We start from the raw sequence: 20954 nt of genomic DNA on the forward strand, positions 1-20954 counted from the left end.
TCTTAACATACCTTTCTAGAATAAAGGCTCAAGAAGCAGGAGAAAAAGAAATTAAGATTTGTGGAGTACACACTATAAGTTAGAACTGCTCCTTAGCACACTTAATCCTCACAGCCACTCTGAGACATAGTGATTGTCTTCTCTACTTTGTAGCCCAGAAAGCGAAAGTAAAACTAATGTTCAGATAAGTCACACATCTAGATTCAAGCTCAATTCCATCTGCACTAAGTATATCTCCCCACTCGCAGGCTTTGTTATATGTCAGGGGACAGAGTAGGGGCCTCCCCAACATCGAAAGGAAGGAGCAAGAAAACAAGCAAGGCTAGAGACTGAGATTTCATAGACAACCTGGTGGAGCCCCAGTTTTCCTGGGGTGTGGTGGGGGGGATGATCCTGGTACTTCAACAATGACAGCGCAGAAGCCTAGGTTCCATCACAGCCACTCTGCTTTCCCACTCATTTCCAGGTCACCTTTGCATAAATTCTTCCCAGGAAATGTGTTTGACATATCAAACTGTCATTTGCATTTTTAAAACCATTCATTTGTGGAAGAATAAGAAGTACTTTAAAATCCCATTCAAAATTTAGAAAAGTCTAGAAAGATATATGACAAATGATTAATAGTGATGACCCCGAAGGAAGGAAAGCAGGTGGTACAGGGGAGCTAGAGATCAGGATAACTGTCAATTATTTTACTGTCTACCCTTTCATATTGTTTGCTCATACTGGTGATGTGAGCTTTTTAAAAAAGTAAGACAACAAAACATTCATTGCTTCCTACCCTTCTGCACATACTTGGAGAAACATGGGATATGAAGAACTCTGGCCCTCTCCCTTTGATTCTGGAAAATACTTCCACTTGAGTCCCTCACCCTTTTCCCACAGGCATTGATGAACTCTTGAAATTGTCCATCAAATTGAGGTGAGGACTGTGAAACGGGTCTTGGTGGAGTGACAAGCTGGGGTTAGATATCCCTGCTTTACTGGGCATGGAATTAGGAAGAGGAAACGCTCTAATGAAACTCCCCCTGGACCAGGAAACAAAAGCATGCTCTTTCAGCCACGGACTCCACCCGGTTCCTGCAAAACAAGCTGGTGACGACATCAGGCTTTGGTGAGATGCATTACTGCAAAGCACACCCTCCACGGGTGGATTAGCATCCAGGAAAACACTCAGGTGGGCTGGGCACAGAGGACTCTGCCTCCCTGCACACGAGGGGAAATAAGGGCCACCACCACGGAGGAACATACCAACAAGGACTACAGGGTCTGCGAAGCACTGCTCGAGGAGTCATGGATCTAAAAGTTATGCACACCGAAACCAGTTCGGCTCAGGGGATGGAGAGTCGGTCTGTGGACTGAAAGGTACCAGGTTTGATTCCAGTCAAGGTCATGTACATTGGTTGCGGGCACATCCCTGGTGGGGGGTGTGCAGGAGGCAGCTGGTCGATGTTTCTCTCTCATTGACATTTCTAGCTCTCTATCCTTCTCCCTTTCTCTTTGTAAAAAATCAATAAAATATATATTTTAAAAAGTTACATACATGGCCGAAGCCGGTTTGGCTCAGTGGTAGAGGGTCGGTCTGCAGACTGAAAGGTCCCAGGTTCGATTCCGGACAAGGGCATGTACATTGGTTGCGGGCACATCCCAGGTAGGGGGTGTGCAAGAGGCGGCTGGTCGATGTTTCTCTCTCATCGACGTTTCTAGTTCTCTATCCCTCTCCCTTCCTCTCTGTCATAAATCAATAAAAAATATATATTAAAAAGTTACACACATGGAAAGATATGAAGATCTTTTAAGTAAAAAAATGCTAATTTTCATATCCCATTTTTTGTTTTAAACAATGTGTGCTTGTGTGTATAAAACATCTAGAAAGATGTCATCCAAACCTTTAAAGCCAGTTTCCTCAGTAATATGGGATATCATTTTTTTTTCCATTTATACTCCTTTATACTCTTTGATTTGGGGGGCTAAAAAAGGCATTATGTTTGAATTAATAATTTTTATTTCAATTTTCATAGGACAAAAATTATTACAAAATCAGGGTGAAAATAAAAGGCCCAGAGGGAAGGGCCCAGCCCAGGACTCTGTTCAGGAGCAGGATCACCACAAGGAGAGGGCTCCTGAGGCCGTGTGAGGAGCTGCTGGGCTGTGAAGGGAGAGGGAAGGAACATTTATGAAGAAGGAGAAGGGGAAAATGTTTGTTGTCTAGTCATTTTATTAAACAATATTTTTTAATCCTCATAATAACCCTCCTGTGTGAATATTAGTGCTTCCAAGGTGGCAGCATTCAAGTGCCTGTTCATGTCCCCTCAAATGTAAGCTCCTTCTTTGACTATAATGCTTTCAATGTAGCCAAGAGTCAGAAGAGAAACTGAAACTCACATCTCCATGTGGCAGCCCAGACCGCAGGGTCCTGGGCCTTTGGGAAGAGGCGGGCCCAGGATGAGGAGGCTCTCCTCCAGCCTCCTATGGTCCATCTCCCCCTCAGCCTCTGCCCCATTCCAGCCTCACTGCCTCCTTTCTGTCCTTTCATCAACCATCTTCCTTCTTGCCTCAGGGCATTTACACTGGCTATTTGCTCTGTCTGCAGGGCTCTGATAGGCCCTCCCTCAAGGACATCTTCACTGATCCTTCCACCTGCTTGGGTCTTTGAGCTAACCACAACCATAATGAAGTGACTATTAGGATTGTTATATATGGAAGGCCTGCCCCTATCAATGGAAAGCTCCAATAATTCTAGGGCCCTGTGTGTCTTCTTTTCCACCATAATTCCTGGCATCTAACATGCAATGAGTTTCTCAATAAAAATTTGCTGAATGAAGAGGAAGCTTTAGAAGCTGGCAGAGGTTCTGGGAATTACCCAGAGTGTGTACACAGGGTCCAGCTGAAAGAGACATCCTTGTGTCCTCTTAGATGGTGGAACAGGGATCTGATGGTTTTGCCCCAATCATAAATTTGATATCCAGTAAAGCTGCAAAGGAGCTGAGAGTGCTATCATTTTAATCAAAATGGGAGAATACAGGAAAAAAGAAAAGAGTGACTTTTGGCACTATGTGGCTAAATGTTCCTCCACTTCTATCCTTTAAAATATCTCTCAGTAAGATAAATATTAACTTTTTTGGCATAAGAATGACATTGTGATTATATGAGGAGATAGCCTTTATCTTTCAGAGACATATACATAACTAAATATTTATGACATCAGAATACAGGGTGGAGGAAGTAGATGGGGTGTAGATAGGAGGTTGAGGGTTGCCGGGGCTGGGTGAAGGGTCAATGATTCATTACACACTTTAGTCTCTTCTTGTTTGTGTTTGAAATTCCCCATAGTTAAGTTTTTAAAAACTTCTTTATAATGATGCTTAGTATTTAAAAAAAAAAAACATTTTTAAAACATGTACACTAGGCCTATTAACAGCCTCCAGGGCCTGAAACAATACTAGGTAAAATCTCTGAAAGCAAAAGCCCTAATACATGTATGGAATGAAAAGAAAGTTATCGCCAAAAAGGGAAAAGGAAACAACCAACACAAAGGCCATCTCAGAATCCCTAGGTGAAATGCAGCAGAATTAACAACAGCCATAATCATTAAAACATAGACTGTTTCCCAGATATACTCAGAACTTAAAATTTACTTACAGGCTCGTAACTAAAAATATATTTAGCAACCAGTGCCTTAGAAAGAAGGAGAAACCATAAAAAAGTAACTCAGCCTAATTCCCTGCTACGTGGGCTTCAGTGAGGCCAGTGACAGGTGACTATATTTTCCAAACTCTAAATCAAAATATGTGATCTTACAAGGAGATAAGCTCTCTTGAGGCAGAGACAGTATTGACTATCTTCGCTGCTCTATTCCTGATACTCAGCATGAATAGATGCTCGCTAAATACATTTTGAAGGAAAGAAGTGTAGACTATTTAGAATCAGGTCTATGCCCGAATATTTGGAGTGTTTGGTCATCTCAGACACTGATCTGTGCAAAGGAAGAAAGTCCTTGGACAAGAAGGGTTTGGGGGGAGATAGAGAACAGCAGAAATACAATGTAACATAAATCCAAACTGACGTTGGCAGCCGGCCACAGCCAGCCCCTGACCCCAAGGGCCCAGAAGGCCAGCTGGTCCCACCTTCAGGCTGCCAATACAACAAAGATGGACCACAACATGAACTGAATGACTCTTGTCTTCCAGCCAGAGGGCAGCAGCTGACCCAGAGCCAGCTGAGTGCTGGGGCACTGGGCATGCTCTCCACCCTCAGGCAGCAGGGCACTTTCAGGAATGTGGCCTGACCTGTCTGACCTGTGCATCCCTCACAGCAAATTATTGGCCCCTGGTCATTACTTACACTTGACATTGTTTTGCCTTTTTGGGACGCAAAGGAACATGACAGCTGAGCCACAGCTGAGAAATAGGGGAGGGGCAGCCCAGGCTCCTCAGAGAAATGGAAACCTTTGGCTATTGAGATATTTATTTCTGTGTATCTCACAGACTGAATAGAGACCCCTTCCTAAGTAAAATCATGCTTGGGGAAAGAAAAAACAAACAAACCACTTTGAATACTTACCTCTGAGAAGAAAAACAAAACAAAACAAAACAAAACAAACTTCTAGTTACCCAGAAATGCCAAAGAGTGTAGTTCTAATGATAGTATCCTGATAGGAGGTAACTTCTTAAAGATATTACTTTACAGTTCTGAGCAGACAACAGATGCTTAGGCCTCACAACCCACGGAGGTAGGGAGGGGGAAAGAAGGACATGGGGGAGAGTGATCAGAAACTTCTTTTCTGGATCCCAATGGTGCAGTGGACACCTTAGGTAACCTTGACTGATTAAATCTCCTAAACAGACTTTTCCTCATAGGAGAAAGTGTACAAATCAGCGTTCCCATGACAACAGGGTCACATCATAGACGCCGGTTGTAACTGCAAATCCTCTATGTATAAGTTATTTAATTCACTGAGTTTCAGAGTCCTGAGCAGTAAAAAGGAGATAATGCCACCAATTTCAAAAGGTTGTTCTAAGGAATTCACAGAAGAACATATATATATATATATATATATATATATATATATATATATATATATACACACACACACACACACACACACACACCAGCAGGCAGTGGGCAGACTAGTAGATACTGACAGATTCTGTTATTGGTAGTGGTGTCTTTACATTTCTGAGGATCTGCGTTCCTACTTAAGTCTACATGTTTCTCTGGATGCTTCTATCTGTCTGTCCACTTCCCTTTCCTTGGATCTTTTTGCTATTACCACCACATTTAGTGGTCGGCAAACTCATTAGTCAATAGAACCAAATAGCAACAGAACAACGATTGAAATTTCTTTTGGGAGCCAAATCTTTTAAACTTAAACTTCTTCTAATGCCACTTCTTCAAAACAGACTCGCCCAGGCCGTGGCATTTTGTGGAAGAGCCACACTCAAGGGGCCAAAGAGCTGCATGTGGCTCGAGAACTGCAGTTTGCCTACCATGGATCACAGTCATCAAATTGACTCACCTCTTGACTTGACTTGGGAGAGAATCACAGTCTCAGAAGTTAGAAAAATGGAAAAAGTTGTAGAGTCCAGGGGAGTTGTAAACCCGCCCCTCCTCAGCATCTGATAGAGCTGTGGGGCTGCGGGCACTGCTGGGCAGCTCACCCAGCCTGGTCCATGGAAGCCACAGCCACTGGTGGCACTTTTACTGGTGGCGTTTTTACCGGTGGCACTTCTCTACATACTCCCTGGTTCTAGGCGAATGTTTCCATTTGTTGGAAGAGGAAAGTGAGGCCTCTAGAGATGTCTTGACTGGCCCAACACTACCTCAGTTGGTAAGGGAGCCAGGACTAGAACCCAGGCCTCTTTCCATCCTCCCTGGGAGAAGTGTAGATCCTGCACGCTATCAGCAGGGCAGCCCCAGCCCCACCCCCACCTGAATCATGGCAGCACACTCCCTCACCTGGCAACAGCCCGTGATATTGTGTAAACAGTCACACCAAGGCAGGAACTCAGGCTTATTCACCCAGGGCTCTAAAGGAAAGGGGGCTATAAAACCCAGGGCAAGGGTTGCCTCCTTTTCAACATTTTACTAGGCTATGAAAGCTCCCGACTTTCCCTGAGTGTACATATATCTGCTCTCCCTCACTCAGAGCCCTCAAAGGTCTAGAGAGAAACAGATTCTTTCAAAACACAGGTCACTGAAGGACACCTACGATGGGGGAATACTAAGAGCTACTTCAAATATTATCTGCTTCAAACTACTTTGTCAATTTGCAAAAGGCTTCACCATCACGGACTCAAAATCAGCAAAGTTCAGATCACATTCTCAAAAATTCAACTATACGGTGAGACCTTGATTCAACATGGTAAGGCTGTAATCGTTGGCATTGTGTCTGTTTCTTACTTCTCTATGTGTAAGAGTATGTGTGTTACTTAAGAATGCACTGCATATTTATTTGGATAGAAATACAGATATGTGCATTCACGAAGTTCTTCGAAAATCATAGGAATTTAGTTTCAAAATTATCTACCCACCAATATTAATTTCAGTGTTCAACAATTTTATAAAGATTATATTGCACACTTACCAATTTTTCAACATGAACTGTGTGCCTACAAAATAACCAACTTTTCCTCTCCTAAGTTATTACTGATTTTTTAATAAACAAAAGTCCATGGCTAATTCATCGGAGTTGTTTGTACAATTTAAGGTGATTATATTTTACAAAAAAATGTATTATGGGTTGAACTGTGATATACAAACAAATGTATGGCAGTGCCCTAAACCCAGATACCTCAGAATTTGGCCTTATTTAGAGCTAGGGTCAAGTTAAAATGAGATCATTAGAGTGGGCCCTAATCCAATATGATCAGTGTCCTTATAAAGAGGAGAAAAATTGGATACAGAGACACACATACACAGGGAAACACAAGGTGAAGGCTGGAGGGATGCTGCCGCAAGCCAAGGACTGCCAAAAGCCACCAGCAGCTGGAAGCAGTGAGGAAGGATTCATCCCCAGAGCCTTCAAAGAAAGCATGGCCCTGCTGAGTGACACCTTATTTATACCAGACTTCCAGCCTCCAAAACCAGGAGCCAATAAATCTTTGTTATTTTAAGCCACCCAGTCTGAGGTCCTTTGTTATGGCAGCTAACCTAGGAAACAAACACAAAGCCATGAATCGTCATCATCAACAGCCATTCATTAAGCACAAACTATGAGTAAGGCAGGTGCTAGGCGCCAGGTAAAAACAAAGACACCTCCTAATTTCTATGTGTGTGTAGATATGTATAAATATATGTTGTACACAAATTTCGCAGGAATGTGTGTGTAGACATGTGGGAGTTGTTAGCAGCAGGTGACCAGGTGCCAGGTGAGGGGCAGCCTGTGAACCTATAGTGCCAGAGAGACAATCTGGCACGGGCAGTCAGGGCAGTTCCTGGGGAAGCGGACCTGAGGGACAAGGAAGACATCGGTAAACTGAGAGATGGCTAAAAGAGATCCCAGGCCTGGGCGAGGGCCTTAGCAAGGGTTCTGGGAGGAAGTAGAGGCCATGGGTTTAGAAGGTAATAAGTGAACCTGTCCAGTGAGGGCAGGCCAACCAGGAAATAAAAAAGGAGATAATATTGACTTGGTTTCAGGTGGACTGAGAGGAACTGGCCAGCAGGCTCTGAGTCCTGCTACCCAAACAGGGTGCCACACTGGAAACAACCCCAAATACTGATATTTTGGCTTTTTTTTTTTTTTTTTGAACAACAAAATATAATTATTTTATTTAAAAGAAGAGATATGATCCTTTTCGTCTATCCTTTGTCTTCATTTGATATTTTATCTGAGAGAGGGCCTATGCCCAAGACTGAATCTCTCAGGTTGTCTGGGGAAGAAGGTTCCAAAACAACTAAATTTTCCTAGAGAAGAGGGGACAGGCTCTGAGAGAGAAGGGGCTTGGCTCTGGAGGAAATAGAGGGAGGGGTCAGACTCCAGTGAAGGACAGGGAGTTGGGTGCTGGCACCAGCCTCCCTCTCTCCCACTCCCCTCCCCCACAAACCCCACACACTGTCTTTGTATTCCCCGTAATGCCCTGCCCCATTTCCAGGATGACTCCAGCAGAGTGCTCTGGAAATAGATGAAACCCCAGTGGCTCTGAGGGAAATACACTGGCCGAACAAACCTAAGACAGGACAGCCATTCTCGCTGTAACTGGGGAATGGGGATGCAAGATGCCCTGGCGGCCTGTTGGTCAGGGTCAGGACAGTTTCTGAATGGTGTACCTATACTCCATTTAAATTTAAAGGAAGCCCAGAACGTTACGGGCAAATCTTTTCATATAAAACCATGAAATCCAGATTTCATATTTTAATACTAAAAATAATGCTAAAACTCTAAAATATCTGTATCCTGTACATAAAAACACCACCATGTCGAGAACACTGAGAGCCAGGGAGGCCATCCATAGGACAGAGCTCAGGAGAGCAGAGCTGGCGGCCTGGTGGGCATCCTCCTGTGGTGGCTCTGAGCTGTGTAAGGATGAGTTCTCAGAGGTAAGGTCCGGCAGGGAGAAGGGGCCAGGCCTGGTGGTATGGGCAGAGGGATACTCAGATTTATGGAAAAGGACATAATGGCATCAAGGCGATGCAGCAGGCACAGCCCAAGAGGGTAAGGGAGATGCAGGCTGGGCTGTTCCAGGGAAGGGACCGGCTCCAGGAGGGTCCGAGGGAGAAAAGCAAAGAACAAGAATCACAGTTGTGGGCGTCAAAGGGAAGAATCAGGCATCCAATCACTGCCACTCCACTCCTTTTTATAGGCCAGACACTGAATCGGGCCCATGGCCTATATTAGCTCATTTGCTCTTTACAACCAGACATTATTGTGCCTGTGTGAAAGATGAAGAAACTGAGGAGCAGGGACAGTATTTGAGAGGTCATCTGAGGCCTGAGAAAACAGCCTCAGGGCAGCTGACATCACCTGTAAGGGAAAGTAAAGGAGCAGACAGCCTCCCACATCCACCCCATAGCCCCATGACTCCAGAAAAAGTCACTGCCGCTGTGGTGCCGGCCCCAGAACCTCCAGACACACCACTGTGAAGCTGGGCAGCCTGTACCATGTGCCACACCCATCCACTGCGAGGAATCCCCTCTCTGGTGACGTGGGAACAGTGGACAGAAGAACAGCCCCACTGGCAGTGGCATCTATGTGTGGCCGGCCACTCCACGTCATCTCACATCCTCAAAGTACACTACGCATTTTCCGTGGCTGTGGAAAGAGGAAGGCCCAGCCAGCTGCAGCCCTGACAGGGCCCTGGAAGTCCTCCGAGAAGTTGCTCCTCATCAGAAGCCACTTGGGCCATTTACACCTTCCTGCCTCCACCTCTCAGCCAGCTGCAGGCCCCAGCCTTTGCACACCACAGACCCCTCCCAAAATACCAAAGTCATCTCACCAGAACTCCTGGCATCTTGGAGGTGGGTGGGCTACGATATCCCAGAGAGGGGCTGCCACGCAGAAGGCACATCAGAGGTGGTGGCACCCCCAGGGCCTCCCCACTGGTGCCTGCCTCTGGCTCCCAGTGACTTCAAACCAGGAACCCCGCCAGGACTGGTGACGAAATGACCCAGAGCAGCCTCACAGTTACCACCCGTGCCTTCGAGTGCTGCCACCACCCAAGGACTTCAGTCCTGGGGAAAGAGCCAGCCCCACCTCCTCCTCTCTACCCCAGTTCTTCTGCAGTGAGTCACCAATGCATCACAGACGGCCACTCCGGCTGCACACCTGGTCCGCCCAGTATGAGCGGCATCACGGCACAGGATCTAGTTTCCTGCCCTGTGCTCCTGGAGTTCTCAGGCAGGAGGGGGCCCGGAGAGCAGGGTCAAGGGAAACTGGGAGGACTCTGATCTTCACCATCATCACTTTTGTCTTGATTATATCCATGGGCTTGGGATAACATTTTGATCAGAAGGGGGCGGGGGGGAGAGAATTCAATTGCTTTAAAATGTTTGAAAAGCACTGTTCAAGACAAATAGGCAAATCAGTACACAACTTGGTTACCAACTCCCTGACAGGGAAAAGTGCCTGGTTCTTCTTTAACGGCGATGATGTGCCCTCCAGAGCTTCCCACTGCCCCAGTGTCAGCACCGGGAACCCTGCATAAACATCCCCCCAGGCCTGCAGCACGGGTCACTTCAACAGAGCAAGTCCCCCACCTCCCCCGCCATGCACAAGGGGACAGCCACCAAGGCCTGCCCCGTCACTCACTGTTTGGGACCTTTTTCAAAAAGTGCTCCTCTGAGCTTGGCCAGTGTGGCTCAGTGGCTGAGTGTTAACCTATGAACCAGGAGGTCACGGTTAGATTCCCAGTCAGGGCATGATCCCTAGTAGGTCCTTCTGCGTCCCTTCTTGCTAAGCTATCCATGTGCCCCTGGCCATAGCCCAGGCCCATTTCTCTTACAAACCTATCAGCTCTAAAGGGGACAGACAGGAAAGGGACAGAGAGGACATTGGGGGGACACACACTCCCAGCAACGATAGGGCCCCACTCAGTCCTGGTCACCAACAAGGATCCTGTGGCCGAAGCCAGGCCACCCCTGCTCTCTTTTGGTTACAAGCTATTAGCCCCAAATGTTTTCTTTGGAGAATGTTCAGAGCTAATTATTCCAATGTATCTCTTACAGAGTTTTTTTGTTTTTTTTTCATCCAGGATCAAATCAAGGTTCACCTATTATATTTGATGTTAAGTCTCTTTTATCTCTAACAGATTCTCATCTTTTTTTTTTTTAATAACATTGAATTTATTAAGAGATTCTGGCCAATTGTTTTGCAGATAGTCCCACGTTTTGGCTTTTTCTGTTTCCTTATTACTAGGTTCAGTTAAGCAAGTTTGGCATGAATATTACAAAGGTAACACTGCATACTTTTTACTGGGACCACCTCAGAAATCACATAGGATCAGGCCATCCCACTATTGGTTCCTAAACTGGATCATATATTGATTTATTTCAGAGAGGAAGAAAGAGGAAGAGAGAGACAGAACCATCAATGATGAGAGAGAATTGTTGATCGGCTGCCTCCTGCCTCCTACTGGGAATCGAGCCCATAATCTGGGCATGTGCCCTTGACGGGAATCAAACCCAGGACCCTTCAGTCCACAGGCCGACACTCTACCCACTAAGCCAAACCGCCTAGGACCCTCTGTACCTTTTAAATCAGCAAGCAATCTGTGAGACTATGTGAATATACTGTTCCACAATAATCGCTCACCTATTAATCACGTCTATTGATGACTCAGCCTAAGAGTGACAAAACAGATTTTCTAAAAGTATCAGCTGATGTTCTATAAAGATCTCTCCCTCCCTCTCTCCCTCCCCTCCTCTTCTCCCTCTCCCTCTCCCTCCCTCCCTCCCTCCCTCTCTCTCTCTCTCTCTCTCTCTCTCTCTCTCTCTCTATATATATATATATATATATATATATATATATATATATATTTCTCTCTCTCTCTCCCTGATTATTACAATACACTCATGAAGGTTGTTTTTATCATTCAATGTGTCGTAGCCCATTACTGTCACTATTCTCTTTGGTGCTCAAACTGTCCCATGTTTGCCAGTGTGAGACCTTTCACACCAGCTCCCGGGTCCTTTGCTATGACCCCATTCGCCTTTGATGCTCCCTTGCTTTCTAGCGGGTGATGTCCCAGGCTCACCTGGTGCTCTCCCTGCTCCAACCTGGAACCAGCTATTTTACAGGATCCTTCCAGTGGGACTCATCCTCTTTTCCAGCAGATAAGCAACTTCACATTCTCTCACCTTGCTCTAGTCATAACCTCATTTTCTTTCCTCCCTACCTCCTTTCCTGGTCATTTATCATTTGCATGAGCACAGATGGTTCTTTGTCCTTGACAGCAGGTGGGTAGAAAAGGGGTGTAGGAGAGGGGAAGGAGACAAAGACCTACAGTAAATTTGGGGATGCTATCAACTATTTACCAGACAAGAAAAAGCTTCTTTTTTCATAGGTGCCCACACAATTGGTTATTCCCAAAGCACGGCTTGTATTCTGAGTCGGTATTGTTTATGATTTCATGTATAAAAGTTATGTTATATCATAGTTTATTGTTTTTATTTTACACTTACATAAAATACATGCAGGGGAAAAAAACCTACTACCCACACACTGGTATTCTTATCCCCTTCTCTAGCTTAATTTGTCTCCATCGGCACTTACTACCTTCTAAACTAGAAATGCTGCTTCATTTTTAAATTTTTGTTATTCTCCCAATAGAACTTATATTAAGTCCTGTCAATGATGGACTTTTTTGTTTGTTTGTTTACTGCTTTGCTCATTACTATGCTCACAGTGTCTAGAAGAGTGCCTAAAATACAATAGGTACCCCATAACTGTTTGTGAATGAGAACAATGACTTGCCCAGGACCACAGGCCTAGAGGTGAGCAGGATCTGCCGTGTGTACCTGTAAGCCTCCGCTTCCATGTCACCCCCACCCCAAGCAGTCTGTTACCCCCTTCCCGTGTTCCCAGAGCCCTTCTAACACCTCCTGGTGCTGAAACGAAGCATCACATCATCACTGTTTACTCACATGTCTGTCTCGCCTGGAACACTGCAAGTTTCCCTGAGGCCAGGGCAAGGTCAGACTTATCTCCATGGCCCAGCACTGAGCACAGCCGCTGGCACAGGAATGCCTGCTCCCTCCGACCCGCAGCCAAGTGCCCTTGCCCCACACCCCAGTGCCTGCTGGGCTTCTCCTCTCCGGTGGCCTCTCCACTGCGTGAACTGGCTCCAGCTCCAGCTGCACAGAAAGGCCAGGCCCCGCCGGCAGCTCACAATGGGCCCTTTGACTCTGCCGGGCTGCACTCTCTCAGGAAAAACACGTTCCCTGCCCCAGCACCTGTCACTAAAGCCAACACAGGGCCAGTGTTCACAGGAAGCAAGGCAGGGGCGAGGGTGGCAGAGCCAGCGGTCAGAGCAGTCTGGCTTCTGGAGGACAGACAATGGGGTGCAAGGTGGAGAGCCCTCCCCTCAGCAGGGCCGCTGACACTTGGCTCTGAGAGTCTAGAGAGATGGCGGGCGGGGAAGGGGCCTACATAAAGGAGTGCAAAGAGAAGAACTTGTCACAGCTTTGCCTCAGAAATGCCTTACTTGCTCTTTTCTTTCCACCTTCTTCTCACTTTCCTCACTGACGGGGCTCTCGGGAGGTACGGTCAGCCGCAGTCTGCAGACGTTTGCCTGGGAGAGAGAGAGAGAGAGAGAGAGGCCAGTTAGGAACCTGCGTTTGGGGTAGAAGGAACTGGGCAATCTTGTGCTTCTCAGAGCCCATTTCCCTGACTTTGCAATGAGGGTAATCATTCCAACCACACAGGGACTGAGGGAAGACCAGCCTTCGCCTGCACATCGCCGACATGCGCCACACTGCTGCTCAAAGCAGGGAAACCACTGAGTGACTTCATAGTTTTCCAACCATTTTTTTTAAGGGCAAATAGTATATATAGAATAACCTTATTTCACATGCATAGTCCATATGCATATACAGCTAGAGGGATAGAGGCCAAAATACACACAGTGACGACTGGAGTATGAGGTTGCTTTCTACTTGACAATATATTGAAATTTTTTAATATGCTCATTTAATCACAGGTGTTTTTTTTTAAGTTTATACAATCATATTCATACTTTTAATTATTCACAATAGTAGAAACAACACAAATGTCCATTAATGGATAAGGGATAAATAAAATGTAGTATGTACAGAGAAATACCATCCTTAAAAAAGGAAGAAAATTCTGACACATGCTACATGAGTAAACTTGAGGATATTATGCTGGACGAAATAAGCCAATAATACAAATTCATAGAGACAGAAAGCAGAATGGTGATACAGACATAGATCCTATAGGTAGCCTTTTGATTACCCACCTAAAGGACTTAAGAAAGAATGTTCACGGGTCCAGACCACCTGGCATCCATTATGCCAGAAGGTGAAGAGAAAAGAATGAGTACTTGTTACGTAATGGGTATGAAGTTTCCGATTGAGAAGGAAAAAAAAAAAAATTCTGGAGACAGATGGTGGTGGTGTTTGCAAAACAATGAGAATATACTAATGACACATGATGTCTATTTTACCCTAATGTCACAGGATGGTCCTGCTGTGACATTTCCCAGGGAGAAATGATCCTGCCATTAAAAAAGCCCAAGGAGCCGAGACCGGTTTGGCTCAATGGATAGAGCTGGAAGGGTCCTGGGTTCGATTCCGGTCAAGGGCATGTACCTTGGTTGCGGGCATAACCCCAGTAGGGGGTTTGCAAGAGGCAGCTGATCGATGACTCTCTCTCATCGATGTTTCTAACTTTCTACCTCTCTCCCTTCCTCTCTGTACAAAATCAATAACATATATTTAAAAAAAATAAAAAATAAAATAAAAAAGCCCAAGAAGCCAGGCCAGCATGGCTCAGTGGTTGAGCATCGACCTATGAACCAGGAGGTCACATTTTGATTTCTGGTCAGGACACATGCCTGGGTTGGGGGCTCAATACCCTGTAGAGAGCGTACAGGAGGCAGCCAATCAATGCTTCTCTCTCATCATTGATGTTTCTATCTCTCTCTCCCTCTCCCTTCCTCTCTGAAATCAACAGAAATATATCTAGGGAGGGGGGAAGCCCAAGGAGGTTCCAGCAGCACCCAGAGCACCCAGCCCACAGCTGCATGGGTTCAGCTTACGGAAGTGCTGCCTGGCCCTGTTATGGATTGATTTATGTCTCCCTAAAATCCAAATGTTAGAGTCCTAACCCCAGCACCTCAGGAAGTGACCCTCTTTGGAAACAAGGTCCTCACAGATGTATTAAGTTAAAATGAGGCCTTTAGCATGGGTCCCCATCCAAAATGCCTAATATCCTTAAAAAGGGGGAAATGTGGAGACAGACAGTCATGCTGGGAGGACACCATGTAAACATGCTGAGGAGAGGAGCCTGGGACAGATCCTCCCGCACAGCCCTGAGAAGGTTTTAGGCTTCTAGCTCCAGAACTGTGGGACCATACATGTCTGTTGTTTAAGTCACCTGGTTTGTGGTACTTTTTACAGCAGCCCCAGCAAACTACAATACTCCCAACTTGATTTGCAGGGTCATGGGTCTGCACTGATCCACAGGGTGGTCTCTGAGCAAAAATGCCCTGCAGCAAAGAAGCCCAAGGTGGGATGGGGTAGAAAAAGGCCAGTTAAATCCACCTGCCAGCCTGTGGAGGAACGAGTGAAGAACACCAGATGAAGTCAGTACAGCTAAGCTGACTTAAAACAGGATCTGTATAGTCAAGCTGGCAAAACTGGATTGGACCAAATGGGCTGAAGCATGAAGAATTAATTTTATTTTAACTAGCCTGAGGACTTAAACTTATGAACTTTCTGGGTATGCAACAATGCCTGGAGATAGATGTAGATGTAGACGTAGATGTAGATATAGCTACAAATATAGATGTACAGATCCTATAGATAGCCTTGTGATTACCTGCCTGAAGGACTTAAAGAATGTTCAGGTGTCCAGATCACCTGACTTCCATGGTATCCGGAATATTTATCTTAGACCAATCCAGGGGCTAATAAGAATGTAGGGCTGATTCTTCTCAAGAATGCAACTTTTACCATAAAAAAATCTTGACATTTCTTTCTTCCTTGGAACACTCTGTTTTAACTTTGCCATTTTTAATTGTAACAAAGCATCATGATTCATTTATGCTTGTTCAGCACTATGAAGGAAACCCACAGCTAACAATGTAACTGGCAGATGGGTGCCCAGTCTGGGGGTAACATTTCGTACAAGTGGGTATTTGGGACACGTGTTAGCTCTTCCACATACACCATCACCTCCCTCTGAAGCATCTCATTTTGCTGCCCAGCACCTCTCACTTCCGGGTAATGAACTACCTTGTTCCCTCAGAACCTAATAAACCTAGCTCTGCCCATGGAGACTGCAGTATAATTCCCTTTTTCTAAACAGGCCTGCTGTCCTCTGAACCTCTTTTCCTCCAGATTAAACAATCCCAGTTCTTTCAACCACATGATTTGATTTCGAGATCTCTCTCCATCCTTAGGGCAAGCTTCGTCCCCCAATGGTCCCAAGGCTATCTGCCTCTTAGGTGGCTAATTGTATGCCAAACTTTCAAAACACGCTGCCAGTCATGTTGTCCAAAGAGAAACTAACTACCAAGGTTAGCTGACAGGCAGCAACACTGATGGGAATCTTAGTCCCTCTGGAGAAAGGCAACCCTCTGACTTCAGGCCACTTGAACTGGTTGAAACCAGTTGGCATTTACACAGACTTCAAAGGGTAACAGTCTTCATAATAGGCTGGATCTAATCCACAGTTTAATTCTGCAGAGAAAATAAGGTACTCTTCTCCAGTACCACCTCTCTCTCTCTCTCTCTCTCTCTCTCTCTCTCTCTCTCTCTCTCTCTCTCTCTCTCTCTCACACACACACACACACACACACACACACGTGCAAACATGCACACCCAGGTTTCAATACCTACCATGTGTATTGACTATGGGACAGTTATTTGAGCTCTCAGAATCTCAAAGGCAAGCTGTGAATAAAAGGAAGATGTCTGGCACATATAATAGTAAGCCTCTATCAACATCAGAGATTTTTATTATTATCTTCATAGTCTCATCATCCTACAAGTTCCAAAATGAGATGAGCCTACTTGGTTTCACAGCTCTTGCTTCATGGAAATAACAATTTGGTCACTGGATCTAGTGGGCATTATAACTGTGATTTTTTTTTTTTGTAAGTTAATTATCCTGGATGGGTAATCCATAACGGCAATAAACTACAAAACTGAAGTGTCCCCAGGGGTCCCACCACCCAAAGGCGAGATGTCCCCTTCCTCGGCTTGAGCCATTCTTCATCTGCCCACCCCAAACTTCCATATTCCTCAGCACCCTTCCTATAGCTCTCACTGAGCCATGTGTCCCCTGAGTTTACAAAGCCACAGGGTAAATAGAATGCAATTCCCTGAACTATCAGTTGTACCTGGTGACAGATAATGAATTAAAATAAAATGAACCTCAAAGATATCTGGAAGTTTTAGAGTGCCCTGGATTGTTTACTCTTATCATTAGAGCTGCTTGATGGAAACCCTAAGGACCCTGCTAGCATTCTTTAATCAAGGCTGAGCCACTGAAGACTAGCTATCTATACAGAGCAATTTAAATCCAGGAACGAATCAGATGCCTTCCTAACAAGATGGCCAAATATGTTGTCAGGTGGGGGGAAAAAAGCTGCATTGAAAAAATAACCCCATTTTTGTTTGTTTGTTTGTTTGTTTAATTCTCACCTGATGGTATTCTTTATTGATTTTTAAAGAGAGAGGAAGGTGGGGGAGAGAGAAAAACATCGATGTGAAAGAAAAACCTCAATCGGTTGCCTCTTGTATGCACCCCAACCAGGGACTGTACATGTAACCTGGGTGTGTGCCCTGACTGGGGGAATCAAACCCACAACCTTTTGGTGTACAGGACGACAATCCAACCAACTGAGCCGCCTGGCCAGGGCACATTTTTGTTTTTTAAATCACTGGTATAAATTTATATGAAAAAATGTCTTTAAGGAAACACAACCAATTGGTGATGGTGGCAGTAGTCTCTAGAAAGTGGGATTTCTGCATTGTTTGCAATTGTTGCAAGCTTTTTAATTAAAATAATAACAGTATTAATGATAGCACTAATAAAAATTGAGAGCAATGTATCAGAAAGATAGGAAGAAAGATATCAACCTTTCCTAAACCCCTAGGACTGCCTTGGAGCAGCAAACAGAACATCTCAGTGGTCTGGATGGTACGCTGAATTCCTCAACAGAAGCATTACCAGAAGTAACCCCTAAATGCGCCCATTAGGTGGACCTGGTGTGGTTTACTTCTCCTTATTCATTTGTTTTCAGGAATCCACTTGTGGGGAAATCTCCCACTGAGTAAGATCAAGGCAAATCTCTCAACCATCGATGATGCTGATCTCAACGGTTTCCTGAAACTCAGATACACAATACTCAGAGCAAGTCAGGCCGGGCAGTACCTGAGAGGCAGGTAGGGTACTTTACTCTCTGGGGTTCCCAGAGCGGCTAGCTCAGCCTTGTGTTCTGAACAATGAGGAATGCTGAAAATTACCTATCTTGAACACCACGGCTATTGGGCCACCGCTATACGTGAGGATCCCCTCCAGTGCATAAAAGCAGAAAGAAAGACTCGGTGTATCTGATCGCCCAGTTACTGGTAAAATACTTTTAAGGGCTCTGAGGGTCCCAAGATGAAAAAGAAACAGCCAGGCCCCCAGAAGCTCAGAATCCAAAAGCAACCCAAACAAGGCAACCAAGAACACTGAGTGTCTGTCACCAACACAAGATCCTGAGGGACAGGATAGATTGGCGAACTCCACTTCCTGGATTCTAATATTGGCCCTGACACGGACTAGCTCTGAAACCTTTGGAAAGCTACTTGATCTTCAGCTTCAGTTACCTTAGTTGTAAAACAGAGCTAACAATACTGCAGAACCACTCTTTTAGGACTGTGGTGAAGATTAAGGTAGCTGGCACATGTCAAGGGCTGAGAATAGTTTCTGGCACATATTAGGCCCTCTATAAGTGTTCTTGATGGGAATATAGGAAGGAGAACAATCATCTTAACTGGAGGCAGGATCATATATGGAAAGGCTCCTAGAGTTGACATTTGTATGAGTATAGAAGTACAGAAAGAACTTTTCAAGTCAGTGAGGTTTGGACAACTTGTAGTCAGAATAACAGACAGCTACCATGAAAGGTGTTTGCTTCCGGCTGGTCAAAGATGCAGAAGCTGGCCTGTTCTAAGAATGGTAAGTGGGCCAGCAGCTTAAGCTGTAGTAGAACAGAAAATGGGCAAATAGGCAGAGGCCAACCTCTAACAACCTACAAATGGCTGCTGCAGAAGCAAGGCCTCTAATGGAAGGCTAGAGGAAGGAACTAAAACTCAAACCTGAGTTCAGTGATTCGATAGCAATTATTGAGTACCTCCTGCTATGCCCACACACTGCAACATGACAGAAGGGGAAAATGGAGAGATCGAGCAAGCTTTGTGCCCTAATTGAATTGGTAGCCCTTACAGTGCTTAAAATAGAATCAACACAACATAGGCCTTTGCTCAGTGAATATCAGTATGGATTTCTTTCGGGGTTGAACTAATAGTAATACACAGTAAGAGAATATGCCTGAAACTCCCTAGAGAGCCCCCCTCTTTCTTTAAACTAATCCCCATGGGAAGGACAGCAGGAGAAGGGCAGACAGTATTCAAGCCACCACCACAAGCATTCAAACTTCCGCCACAAGAAAATACACAAGCAAGCCCTTGTTTGCAACTCAGGGTTCCTGGAAGCTAAGCATGCTCTCTGGGGCTTGTTTCTGACCCCTTTGTGAAGGCAGAGGGCTGGTCTCCATCTGGGGAAGTAGGGGGGAGGGGGGGCTAGGGATGGAGGAGTAGGGGATGGGAATCTACATGCCATCATGCTCTCAGCTTCAGGCACCTGGGCTTACTTGAGGAAAACTATCCATCTCAAATAAAAAGGTGTGGAGAAGATGACCCTGAGAGGAGACAGGTGTTACTAACCGGTTTATGACCATTGATTTCCCTAAGGAAATTAGCCAACTGCATTTACATTTCTCTCAGCCCTAGTCTGCAATGTGACTGTGGGTGGGGCCCTTGCCCAGTTCCTCTAACAAGAGAAGGTGTGGACCCTGTGGCTGAGGTGGGAGGATGGATCCCACACCCTCTCTGATCAGTACCAGCATCAACTCTCCAGAAAGCTCAGGGTGAGCAGTGTGGAACCAGGCATGTCTGTTCTGGAATAGGCCTCTTATCTCTGCTGTGGCCCTGAACTTGAAGGCCTGATTATCTGCATCAGGGTGGGGCAAACTTTTTTCTGTAAGTACCAGAGAGTCAACATTCAGGTTTCCCAGGCCACTATAAAAATCATGCTTAGCTCAAATAATACAAAATAGGCCAAGGACTGATTTTGGCCCATGGATAATAGCGTGCTGACCCCTGACCTATATAGTTGAACACTTTTTCCCATGTCAGGGCTGGCTCCAGAAAAAATTAATAGACAGGAGACGCGACCTCTCTCCCTGTCATGCTGGCTCACTTCTATCCAGCACACAATGTGCGAACGCCAAGATCAGGGAGAGCACGCAGGTAAGTGAGTGCTCAGAGAGACAGCAGTGTGACCTGCAGTGTATGACCCCCCCATCTGCCCCTCCCGACAGCCTGGCCCTTCCACGAGGCCAAAGGGCCCTTCCAGAACACTGTCCCAGGAGTGGCTACATTTCCACAAAAGCTGTAAGGGGAGAGCAAAGCTGGAAGAAGGAACTTCAATCCTTGGCTGCACGTTGAAGTCACCTGGGAAGCTTCATGAACAATACGAATGTTGTTCTCTGCTCTCTGGAGTTCTTGTTTGAAAGGTCTGGGGTGACGCCTGGGCACAGATATTTTAAGCTTCCTGGTGATGCTGTTTACAACCAGGGTTGAGAACCACTGACTTAACCAAAGGAATGAAACTCCAACTATGCAACAGGATGAGGTAACTGCAAAATTGGAGGCCTTCCCAGAACTGTCAGAGTCCTCTCTGCACCTGGGCCAGCACTCCCATCCATTTGTCACCTGCTTCCTGCCCAGGTGAGCCAGCATTGATGGGCGGGCTTTCCTCCCAGGCTTCTCTTCCTGTTTTCCCCTTTGCCAATCCAATGCTACGTGTGGCTTTTCTAGGACCCTGGTGATGCACCTCTTCTTAATATATTTTTATTGATTTTTTACAGAGAGGAAGAGAGAGGGATAGAGAGTTAGAAACATCGATAAGCTGCCTCCTGCGCACCTCCTACTGGGGATATGCCTGAAACCAAGGTACATGCCCTTGACTGGAATCGAACCTGGGACCTTTCAGTCCGCAG

The 20954-nt window shown here is 45.6% G+C and overlaps 1 protein-coding gene across 7 annotated transcripts in view; it reads right to left on the bottom strand.

Moving 5' to 3' along the window:
• The window catches only part of LOC118720643 (myocardial zonula adherens protein), an 87672-nt gene that overhangs the window by 60442 nt on the left and 6276 nt on the right, over positions 1-20954 (bottom strand). For 5 of the 7 annotated variants that reach the window (XM_045582208.1, XM_036440752.2, XM_036440739.2 and 2 more), the window contains exon 2: positions 13140-13226. The exons of 1 other annotated variant lie outside the window; for it this stretch is intronic. In XM_045582208.1, coding sequence (XP_045438164.1) covers positions 13140-13226 — 87 coding nt within the window. Of the gene's footprint in view, positions 1-9434; positions 9735-13139; positions 13227-20954 lie in introns of those variants that run through there. One more of the 7 variants, XM_036440745.2, reaches the window with a different exon arrangement.

Source organism: Pipistrellus kuhlii, unplaced genomic scaffold (assembly GCF_014108245.1).
Source record: "Pipistrellus kuhlii isolate mPipKuh1 unplaced genomic scaffold, mPipKuh1.p scaffold_m20_p_1, whole genome shotgun sequence".
In the NCBI taxonomy this organism is placed as follows: domain Eukaryota; kingdom Metazoa; phylum Chordata; class Mammalia; order Chiroptera; family Vespertilionidae; genus Pipistrellus; species Pipistrellus kuhlii.